Raw genomic sequence first — 12,624 nt, 5'->3', positions numbered from 1 at the left:
GTAAATATGCTGAAATATGCCCCTAATCTGTTGTGCTTTTATGATAATGCATACACTTGGCAAAACAATACGGCTTAGCTAAAAGGAGCCCTGGTAAAATGGCAGGCATAAAATATACTCTGTTTCAATTCTGCGTGGCTTCACCTGCAATGGTCCACTTTTTAATCATGATTTTGAATGATCCAGTCTAGAGTACAATATCCCATCCTTTTATTGTCTGAAAGGTTATCGACCGATAAGCCATAGGTTTTACAACTAGCTCTGTTGAGAAATTCATGAAATATAACAGCCCTTTAAGAATTCACTTGATTTTCCGAAGCATTAATTCTTAAGAGCAGGCAAGCACCAGTGTACGCACAATAAAGTTATTAATCACTTCCATAGGGCTGCTTTCAGGGTTGGTTGAAGTGAAGAACCTTCTGCTCAGGAAGCCCAAAAATCAACTTTCCAACCCCCTAGTCCACTGGGATGTTACATATTTTCTCTGTGGCTGGTCAACTCTTGCTGATTCAAGACATAAACAACAAAGCACTCTAAACATTAAAAAAAAACGAAACACAAAAATGTGTGGCAATATCATTGCTTTTGGTGGTCTTTTTATGTAACTTACCTAACAGTATTATAATGCAAAGTAGAATGGCAATGAGCGCCCCAGTACTGAGGCCGGCAGGAAGAAGCAATGCCTCTGCATTACAGGACTGCATATTGCCCTGGTTATCGCACGCGCACACTCGTATTGTCAGGGTGCCGGTACTGCTCTGGATAGGGTAGTCGTTGTCAGATATCACCACAGGCAGGAGGTAGTTACTGATTTCGTGGCGATTGAAGCCATTCCGTCGTGTTACAATCCTGGCGGTGTTATCTGTAACAAAATTGAGAAATTATCAAAAAAACTCAAACGCTTACTTATCATGTTTTTTTTTTCTTTGACCAGTCTAAAATAATACATAAAGAAACCGAAATAATCTTTACATTCATTTACACCTAGGGTTTATGTACATCCTCACCTGTTCGCATGTGCCGCTCATTTGACAAATTGCCCAATGTTATCTCATTGGATTCATTAGGTAATTTGCCTTTTAATAAATGCAAACTTTAATTAATACAGTTGAATCCTGCACGGAGTTGTTAATGAAAACATATAGCATGTGCAGTTTGTCTGCTGCACATTGGACTTCAGGGCGGTTTTGCAGTTAAAGCATTCATAACTGCTGTGCAAATCAACACTGTAAGTGCAAAGATCACCCTGGCAGTCTCTCAGAGAGACATTCCATCTGGCGCTCTGTGAGTTTGTACTGCTCCCTGCCCCTTTGACCACATGATGGGGTGAGTGCACCCAAGGAGATATGTACAGTTCTTGCTCATCACCTCCTTGCCTGCCACAAAGGGCACGTGCACAGTTTTCCTGGCACACAGCCATTCTTCATGCCCCTGCATGGTCTTGGGCAGCTAGCTGAAGTTGCCGTCCAAGACTTACCTTCTCTCGGGGCCCTCGGGATTGCCATTAGACACTGTTTCCCCATTCTGAAGTCCACCATCCCCAGAAGGTTTCAAAATGTCTCCAACCTGTGAATGCTGCGTCATAATGGTGCATGCTCATTATTGGCCAATGGGAAATTCCATATTAGTGTGGTGTAGGTGTTGTCAGCATGCAACTGCGGGAGCACCCCCATAGGAACTGAGCTTGATCCTGCGCCCATCTATTCCATTTTACATTGCATTGTGGCAAACGCACAAAGGTGACAAAGATGGCGTATTCCCGCATCTCTGTTTCCAATACAGTAACACCCACTACCTTGTTTCAAAAAATTACAATAAGCACCGCCTTAAACAATTTCTTTGTGCAAATCGTAACCATCTACTGCATAGTTTGTTAAAAATAAAAAATAAAAAGATTCCAATACTCCAGAAAGGATTGTGCAATCCTAACATATTACTTCATTATACTGCAGTGCGACAAATTCAACACTTTTAAGAGAATACTTACATGCATATGTAAATAGTAGCATATTATACTCTGCTTCCTACAACGTCCATAGAAATTCACCCCAGCCGAATTTAGGTTAGTCTGACAGCACAACCTTCTTTAAAAAAACTGTAAATATATTGCTAACATTTTACTTTTGAATACATTCAGGTGCTTGCCTCATGTTCCGCCGCTCTCTTTTTATGACCCAACGCCGGTGTTTCAGCCCTCAAACTCGTAAAGAGAGGAGCTTTTTACGACTTGAGGTAAAGCTTTCAATGATCAGGGGCTCATATTTGCAACATTATTTCCTTTTTATCGTTTTAATTTTACCTGACATTTAATAAGACTCAGTACTAAGCATATACATGTCATCTATTTGATATACTGGTGTAATATAGGACCGTTTTTATTTTTGTGCAAAATAATAAAATACATTATGCTACGAGAGGTATAGTGCTCATGTGATTACAAAAACGACTGTAAAAGTCTTCTTAAACTCAAATATTAAGAATGGATATGCTGCTTTGATAAGACTGAAGGTGTCCCTAGCTCACACGTTTTACCAATCTTCACTTTGTAGCGTCACTGATAGTTATGAAAACATTTTCATTCCATTCATTTTAGATCTTACAACAGACAGCTCGAGCTGTCTCCAAGAGCTTAGATCTTAGGCCTCTTTCATGAACAGGAAGCAGGCAGCAGGGAGCCAGGCTCATTCCCCTAAGCCAATCACAAAGCTGCAATTGCAGCATTGTGATTGGTTTGAGCAACGTGACACGGCACTCAGTCCGGGGCTGCAGGAGTGGCCCCTGTTCTGTGTGCAGTCTGTAATGCAGCCTGCATGGAGAAGTGGGAAAGTGCACATGACTGGTTTGGGTTGCCCGAGAGGGCTGACAAAGCAGTCACTGCTCATTTTTAGGAGTGGGCAAACTACTCCTCCACTGCCCTACTCGCAGAGCAGAGCAGCCTGCCTTCCCGCCCACCGCAAAGCAGCCAAACATAAAATGATAATAACTGAAAGTTATTATAGTTTTATCTTTTTGCATCTGCACTGCTTGAAAGCAGTGGGGCGACGCTCCTCCTCCATAGCAGAGGAGCCGCCCCTGGTTGGCGGTCTCACCCTTTACACTATTGTTTATAGAAAGTTACTCAGAACTAGGCCCAGACATAATTTAAATCACGTTATTCATGTCGCACAGAATTCCAGCAATTATGTCCTTAGATCACATCATGTAATTGCCGCTGTTCACAGAAAAATTATAGCATGGGAACAATGTGAACATCCAGAACGCAAATGACTGTTGTTCATGGCAATTGTGTATTTTGCGCTATTGTTTTTGAACAAAAATTGTCCTCGCATGAAGCATTCTGTGCAAAAAGGAAGAACTTAGTAACAAACTTCTTTCTCGTATAATTCTGTTTAATTTTGCATAATTTCCCCACAATTTCAAGAAATTAGTCAAAAGAAAATTATTTGAATTTCACACACCCATTGCTTACTCAGAACCTCTTGGTGACTAACATTCCATTATTCAGATGTACCCATCTTCAATTCCATTACATGGGGCTTTCTGCTTGGAGAAGGCACAGGCACCATCCAATCACTGAGCTGCAGTGTCAACACTGGCTGTCATCCAATCAGAGGGACTGTAGCATAGATGGTAGGAAATGTCTTAAAAATCAATGTGAATAAATAAAGATACAGGCTTTAAGGAAGATTGGTCTTTTCAATGTGGATTCCATCGTCCCCGCTGTTGTCTTCCTTGCTGCTAGCTCTCATTGAATGCCATTTTCCTTGCTGCTGTTTCTTTTCTGGAATGCACCATCCTTCCTCGCTGGCGGCCATCACTGACCACCTATTGTCTTTGCTGATGGCTGCGCCAGGGTTACCAATATGCCTGGACAGAAGATGCATATTTTTTTCTGGTGTTCCATTCCCAGCATCCGGAGCCTCTTCCTCCTTCCCCCTTCCACCCACCACACATTGTTCCATAGGTAGCTCTCAACATGCCCTGACAATTACCCTGGAGCGGGTCATACAAACACTGTCCTTCTTCCTTCACTTTCTTACTGCTGATAGTACTTCATGTGCTGTATAGAGGGAATAATACGTTTACTCAAATTATGGCACTCCAATTACAGACTTTCAGGAGGGTGAAAACCTCAGTGTGCCTTGAAGGACTTAAACTCTTGACCTGGCCAACACCACTTTGTTCAGGGAAGAAAGTTCTACCCAACTAGCCATCCCTGGCATACTAACAGTTTTTGCAGCCAGGAGATAAGAGCAGTATAAAAAAAGCCCATGTATAAAAAGAGAGACTGCTCTATTAGACATGCCATCACGCCTGAATCAGTGTTAGGAAGTGTACATACAGCAAAAACAGGGATTCAGAGTGAAGGGTGAAAGATAAAATAACACGCTATTTGTGTAAAATAATCAGATGCCTCCTACCAAAACTGAGAATTTTACATGCCAGCGTGCTGCAAAAAGTTGAAGGGTGTCATCATTCTGTTGAATTATGGCAATGCGGAGAGGAGCATGTGCTTGTGTACCATATCACACAGCCCAACTTACACCCATGTGAGGATTGCCTTGCAGCACAAGAAACAAATTGTAACTCATTGACTCATTCACTCAAGCTCTCATATACATGCACACATAAACTCTCTCTCTCTCTTCCTCTCTCAGGCTAACAAAAATACACGATTTATCACCCACAAAAATATCTTGCACTCTCACTAACCAGTCAGTGTTCGGAGGTTTGTTTCATAACTGTTGTCCAAAATAATCAAGAGCGTACAGGATAAAGTGCAAGGCAGGGGAAGGTGGTTTGTTGGACTTACATTTAATGGCACCTCTTTGGACCTTATCTCAGGGGGGAGGGTCAGGACTTGACTTTATCTTTTTTCCCTCTTGGGGTGTAGGGCACAATCTGCATTGGGGTGCCCAAAGGGTTGTCAGTGTGCTGGTAGTTTCACCATCTTCCTTCCCTGCATATGTTTGCTGCAAATATTATTCTTGAATAGTTTAACAATTGTAATTTACTTTTGAAGTGATAGCGGCTTGTCTTTATTAATTTCAGTTTATATTGCAAGGAAGAATTATTGTAGATCCTTATTTATTTCCCACAATCTTTAAACTGATATTGACAGAACATTTGCTGTCAGGCTATTAAAATACTTGCTGGGTGGAAAAACTAATTGGGGGTTTTGAATTCGAGAGGGGCACAAAGTTGCTGCTCTTAAAAAGCTGCATATTTTGTTCTTTTCCCTTTGACGTTCAGGCTCATTGTGTGATTACCTGGTACTCATTCAGATGGAGATTCAAACTTGCGATGCACGTTACTCACAGATCTTTACAGGAGTTGTATTTGCCCATTGAGAGATTTGCAGCAGCTGTTTGACATTGCTTTTGTTCCAAGGACGTTGTGAAGTTTCCTTTCATTCTAGGAAACGTGCCTTGAATCAGGACACCCCACAAACCTGAAAGATGCATAAAAAATAGGGCTGTCTGGCCTAGAGATGTATGGACTCTGGGATTGCCCGGATTTGTTTATGTGGCTGTTTTGAGGAGCAACTGTCTGAATGTGCTCCATCTTCAAATTAAGAACATGTGTCACTGCCCAGGAGTTGTGCATCTGGTTTCTGGGAAGATAGAAATGGTACAAGGCAGGTAAGATTTGGCCAATGCATTGCAATGAGCAGATGAATGTTTGCGTTTGAGTGATGAGTGAAGAGACACTGCTGAAGACTTTCGAGACTCAGTTGGGGCTCGTTGATTATTTTGCAAGTGATATGTGAATGGAGTGCTGAGAGATTGCATGGGGTGTGTTCTAGGTTGAGCCTTCAGAGTTGCCCATCAATGAAATAACGTGCTTGCCCCCATCATTTGTGTATATGCCTTTAGTGCTCATCAAGACAGTCTGCTTTAACTACCCTGTATATGCATTCTCCCACAATGTTAGCACAATCAACTTAAGAAAGCTAGGACCAGCTGGATTTTCTGGTTTTTCTACCACCATGGTGCTGTTTTTTTTATCCATGTGCAATGCATACAACTTTAGAGGATATTTTAGCACAGGCGTATTTTTTGTAACTGCAAAGGGATGAAAGTATCCTCTATGCCTTAAGCATTGACTAGGACATGGCCGTTTTCTGCTGGGTCATTCCAAACTTATTGTCTTTATATACCTATTTTTAACCCATTTTTATTGACTGTTAGGACTCTGTGCACTTTACTACCGCTAACCAATGCTAAAGTGCTTGTGGAGAAGGACTGCTGTGCTTCTGAAATAACTGCCACTCTGCTGAACTGCTGCCCTGCTGGACTACTGCCTTGCTGGACTGCTGCCTTGCTGAATCACGGCCTGCTGCCTTACTGCCTAAGTAAAAGGGATTGGACCTGGACCTGTACCTGAAGCCATTGCTACCGGGACATAAAAGGCTCACAACCACCTGAACCAGAACCCAGATCTAGCTGTAGTAAGACCCTGACACCCAAGTGGTGTGACCTTGGATCCTAGGTGTGACCTCAGAGGAGCTGAATTGACGTTTTGGAGCTCTCCAAATTCATATATAGGCCTATTGCCACCAACAATTTGCAGCTCACCCTACCCGCCAATGGAAAATTGGACTGCAGCAACAACCATCCACAACGCCAGGCCTGCTCTTTGCCCTACATCAGCAACCATCTTTGATGCTTTCCTTCTTCTTGTGGCCCCCTCCGCCAAGAAAAGGACTCTTTGTGCTGAAAGAGAAGGTCGTTTTTCTGGAGGAGTAACCTTGCCCCTGTACCCATCATATGCTCCATCATAGTAGGCTTGAACCTGTGATGAAGTCATTTTATTTTTATATCTTTTTTACTCTTTGGTGTTATTATTTATGACAGTTTTGCTATATTATGCTGCCCTAAAAACTCTGGTTTCGCACTTTCAAAAAAGTCATAATTTGATACTGTAGAGGGAATTACTCTTCAGCAGCGTATTTTCCTACATTTTTCAACACTCGTTTCACCACCTAGCCAATCATTTTCACCTCCCTTCTTACACTCAATCACACTCCCACCCATACTGAATAGCTCACCCATCGACTCATTCACAAAATTCAAATCCAATCCACCTACTCTCATTCACAGGGATAATTAAGAGGTTTTTAAGTGCTGCACTTTGCTGTTTAGTCAATGCAGAGTGCTCCAAGTCACTGCTATATTGTAATTTAGTCAGTCGTCCATTCACTCAGCTACTAGCACTAACACACTCTCTCTCCATCAAAAACCCTCGGATTCCTACTCAAAATTCACCTAACTTCATCTACCTACCCACTGGTAATCTCCCACCTGTACTTTGCATACCAGCTTACATTAAACCACCAACATGCATTCACCTAATCTCTCACATTTTCCCACAAACATATATTCACATGTTATACATATATTCAAAGTTATTATCACTTATTATTGTATTCCATTTACATCAACAGTTAACAAACATGAGTCATTTAAAGACACAGCTTAATAGCAATGTTTTAAATTTGTAAATAACCCCTGACGAAGGGCTGAGAAGGGCCTGAAATGAATTGGGTGATGAAAAGTACCGATTGAGGAAAACTTGTGTGAAACTCCATGTTCTAGAATAAGGCCTGGCAGGCATATCTATAACATTAAGGATTTAATGTGAACATAAGTGTCCTTCATGTGACTGGATTAAAAGGAAAAATGTACGACAAGAAGTGGATGAAAAGGAAATAAAGCAACGAAAAAATTGTATTAATGGTGGCATCTTTGTTATGCACTAAAAATGCTGTGCAACCAGTTTTGTGAGGTTACCTACACCCCATCTCTTTCAGTGATTCATACAAACGTGGCTGGGCAGTCCACATCCCTGGGCTTGCACGCAAATACAAGAAAAGAAATCACTGACTGGTGAAACATGATATGAATAAGGTGTGCACTCCGCCACTTTTCTTTGTGATATAATACTATAATGCTCACCCTAATTGCACCCACAAAAGGTTGACAAAGGATCAAAACGACATCGACACATGTTGGACTTTTTAAACATCTTTCTTCGAAAGTAAAATTCACAAACTACTCATTTAAAAATCATGGATTAATTTCTGGCTGGACTTATAGTGGGCTTTATGGTTTTGTTGAAGATTTGCACGGAAGCGATTAAGTTACACAGAACATTTGTATGACCATTGATTGAATATATGTAGTAGCATTAACGTTAAAAATTATACATGCGGGTGGGCGGGGAATTCAAGATGCAAAACGTAAGGAGTGCGATAAAAAAATGTGAGGTTAATGTTTCCGGGAAACAGAGGGAAAATCTAATAGTTAATGATGGAGAACACAAGGTGTCATTGAATAGGTATGAACAAATGTCAGGGTTTACGTTAAAAAAAGATCCTAAAACAGAGTTATTGCTCTGGTTTAATTTAAAAATTATGTTGCAATGCACCATGGATCTTGTAGTTTGATGGACCAGTGGGCGTCAATTGGATAAACACAAATGGGCGGGGACATGACACAGGTGTTTAAGATGAGGTGAAAGAGCAAGGCACCGTGATTAGGTTTTCAAAACACGAGCAAGAGCAGCTACCAGAACACTCAAGGTATGAGCTTAGTGAAACAAGGGTGATATGAAGGGATATTGGGGTTCGAAGTAGTTAATTCTAACTTCACGAGGGATGGGAGCTTATGAAGTGTACATTTGAGGGTATTAGAGAGCAGAGGGACAGGGCATGCACTCAGTGGAAATACATCATTAAGAACTCAGAGGGCAAAATGTTAATAATTGGGTGAACTTAAAGTTATTATCACGTATTATTGTATTCCATTTACATCGACAGTTAACAAACATGAGTCACTTAAAGACACAGCTTAATAGCAATGTTTTAAATTTGTAGATAACCCTTGATGAAGGGCTGAGAAGGGCCCGCCGAAATGCATTGGGTGATGAAAAGTACAGATTGAGGAAAACTTGTGTGAAACTCCATGTTCTAGAATAAGGCCTGGCAGGCATGTCTATAACATTAAGGGTTTAATGTGAACATAAGTGTCCTTCATGTGACTGGATTAAAAGAAAAAATGTACAACAAAAAGTGGATGAAAAGGAAATAAAGCAATGAAAAAATTGGATTAATGGTGGCATCTTTGTTACGCACTAAGAATGCTGCGCGTCCAGTTTTGGGGGGGTAACCTACGCCCCATCTCTTCCAGTGATTCATACAAACGTGGCTGGGCAGTCCACGTCCCTGGGCTTGCACGCAAACACAAGAAAATAAATCACTGACTGGTGAAACATGATATGAATAAGGTTTGCACTCCGCCACTTGCCTTTCTGATTATTTCATCTACCACAACAATTTGCCTACCACTGAATCAACTCATGCAGTGACTGACTCACTCATCCATAACCACCTATACAAACTCAAACTGCATGCAATGTTAATTAATTTCACTAAAAACAAGTCAGACCTGTTGGTTTTGTCAGTTTGTTTGGGAATAGTATTTTGTAGTTTGTAAATAATACTACTGTAGTGCTATATCACACACTACATAATGCAGTTTGTAAACAGACCCCAATGTCTTGAGGAAACATACAGGACCTGATTCAAAAAGCAACATTTACATGTATATATTTACTCATGTGTAAAAACACCGCTGCAAGTTCCTGTAAATCTACCCATTTTCGATATTCAGAATTTTCCAACATAGATGAAGACCTAAGTGTACACCTACATGTCTATATAATCCTCTTACATAAGGATTTATAGCTGTAAAGGTAATCTTGGTATCTTTAGGAGATCTCTGTGTGGGAAAGTACAAGGAAATATAAGGTGTTTATTACATTTTTTAAATAATTTTTTTAAAATATAACATATAACTATAAAATAATTATAAATAGTCATTATAAACACATAACTGTTAAAACACAATCTTACATAACGTTCTTTCATTAACTTCAATGGTATTGAATAATTAATTTAATAAAAATATATTTATTTAAATTATAAATAATATTTCTTAAAGAATAATTGAAAGTAACCACCTACTATATTATTTGTTTCTAATATGTATTACATTTTGTGAAATGAATGTGTAGAATTAACTTCAATCATGTAAAGTTTTCTAACAAAGTTAATTGTATTTATTAACATTATTTCCCTTGGGGTACTTGAGGTGTTAGTCTCATACCCTTTCCCTATGTTCGATGAGAGTGTGTTGAAGTACCTTTAAGTGGCCATGTATGTTGCTCTATTGCTTGATTACCGCCATGGCTGAGATTCAGTACATTTACGACTGTTTTGCGACCTTCAGAACCGTGGTAACTTTAGAAGTGTAGTTTTTGAATAGCAATGGGCTTACTCTTTTTTGGGTGAGTGTTTTTAGTAGCATTTTCCTTCCTAGATTTACCTTAGCTTTCCATAATCCCTTCCGATTGTGTGGTAAGTATCCATCATTGTTCAGCCGCTCCCCCTTGTCCCTCCCAAATTTACTACCAATATATACAGTAAAAGTATGAAAATCTCTGCCACCATGCAAACATCTTTTCACAGAAACGTCAGCAGTGGCAGAGAAGGAGGTCTTCGAGTAGGTTAGTGAATATCATTTTATATGACGTGAGTAGTACCACTGCAGTAATAGTCAAATACTACAAGATGTAGTTTGTGTCTAGGTCCTTTGTTTATCGTTTGTGTTGCCATCCGTGCTTTTAAAAGTCAAGGGTACACAGACACAAAACATTTAAATGTAAACACCATATCAAATAAAGTCAGGAACCAAAGACAAAAGTGGTAATGTTAGGAAGAGTATTTCAAGTTGTGATCAGTTTGTCATATGGTGAGATATGTAAGCCGGAACACTAGATATTGCAATTCATGTGGTTGAGGGTTGCAGAGGCAAACATTTGTGACAAAATGTATCTTCAATACTTCATCTAAAAATACTTAAACAATGAAGCATAAAACCAGAGTTTTAAATTAACAATTCCCACTAATAACTCAATTTTAGTTATTGCATTTCAGCAACTGGTAACAATGAACTCAACACATCTTTTTTTTTTTTTAGAAGATTAGCTTGTGTAAATTGGGTTTCTGCACTTTTTTACTTTTTGTCTGGTGTGAAATTAATGTCATTTTTAGCTTCTGCAAATGGACATGGTTTTCACATGCAGAGACGTGGTAATGGCTTAATATTTGATATGATAATAGGAATGTCTTCTCAATGGAAAAATCAAGATGAATGCAGACAAAAGAAAACCACTTTTTTGAGATAAATTTAGATTTTTCACCCACAGAACACCTCAAAAAAAAGGCTGTAGATTTTTCTTCTTACATAAAAAGACATGTACTCAATTATGCTAATATTTTCTTTCAATGTATTGCTGTCTTGGTTATCTTTTTGGGTAGCTTCATGTGGCCCTTATGTTTTTTTAATCAATGCACATATGTATGCATGTATGTTTGTATGCATGTGGTATTTCTCTAGTGTGAACCTAGCAAAAAGGCAGAAGAGTGCTGTGCAGTATCAAAGACGAGCATAATTTAAGTGAGTGATAGGAAAGGTAGCTGTGTTGGGGTTGGTAATGCATTGTGATGTGATGTTGTTTAAAGAGGCGAGTCTTCAACTCTTTCCTAAATTGTAATACTTGTGGTTGTCCTAATGTACATGGGGTTGTTGTTCCAGTTCCTGGGTGCATTGATGGAAATAACTTTTCTTATTTACACTTCTTAGGCTGTAGCCTTATAGTGTCCTGGTTCAGGTGTGCTAGGAACCGCCAGAGACTGCAAGCTTGTTTGCAATATAAGCAAGGTTGCTGGTCATTATACATTTGAAAATGATGCAGCTAGGTTTATAAATGGCGCAGGTTGGCAAGTTGAGACAATTGAGTTTTGCCAGGATGGAGGTTAGTATTTAGGCCCTGACGAGAGATGCTGTGAGTTGTTGGATGGCCCTAAGGAGTGTCAGTAATCAATGTGCTTGGCATTCAATTATAGCAAATTGGATATGTTAAGCAGCAAGGGCAGTGTTGAATGTCACTGAATTATTCCTATCACTGATGCTCCAGACCTAATCAATGTGAAAAAGATAAAGAGTGCTGGAGGAGAATGAAGCATGCTAAAGAAACACTATGGGCCCTGGGACATTTACCATTCACCATTATACCTGCTTATATAATGTTTAATTAGTGTAGATGATTTCCATCTGAAAATCAAACATTTGTTTGTGTAATGCAATATTTGCAAAATTCAGAATCCTTCTAGCCATTGAACAAGTGGACAGAAGAAATACGCAAAGGAGAATGCCTTCTGCTCTGCCCTTTTCATTTTTTTACTATTCAAAATTTTTGGATCCTAAAGTATTTGCAGATTTTTCAGTGTTTTCTTAAGTACCAGTGATCCAAATCCAAAACCAGTTCAGACGGTTTGCAATCTGGCATCATCTTTGAGAGTAACCTCTCCTTCACTCCATATATGAACTCCGTCAGTGATATCTTGCCTAAAGTTCTGCAAAACCATCAACATTGGCCTCCTTAGAATGTGACTACCAAAATTTGAAGAATTAAAAATCATGACAGGAGGCTCATCTGTGGCCTCACACATAAACATCAATACTCACACAGTGTAAACATTTAAGGGCCTGATTAAAG

At 39.6% G+C, this 12,624-nt stretch overlaps 1 protein-coding gene across 2 annotated transcripts in view; it reads right to left on the bottom strand.

Annotated features, from left to right (window-relative positions):
* The window catches only part of LOC147722680 (cadherin-10-like), an 862,765-nt gene that overhangs the window by 30,687 nt on the left and 819,454 nt on the right, over positions 1 to 12,624 (bottom strand). For both annotated transcript variants that reach the window (XM_086965170.1, XM_086965171.1), the window contains exon 11: positions 611 to 862. In XM_086965170.1, the coding sequence (XP_086821296.1) occupies positions 611 to 862 (252 nt within the window). The remainder of the gene's footprint in view (positions 1 to 610; positions 863 to 12,624) is intronic.

The sequence above is a fragment of the Lissotriton vulgaris genome, chromosome 4_1 (genome assembly GCF_964263255.1).
Source record: "Lissotriton vulgaris chromosome 4_1, aLisVul1.2, whole genome shotgun sequence".
Lineage (NCBI taxonomy): Eukaryota > Metazoa > Chordata > Amphibia > Caudata > Salamandridae > Lissotriton > Lissotriton vulgaris.
The sequence above is the reverse complement of the archived record's forward strand: the minus strand, read 5'-3'. Positions and strand labels throughout refer to the sequence as shown.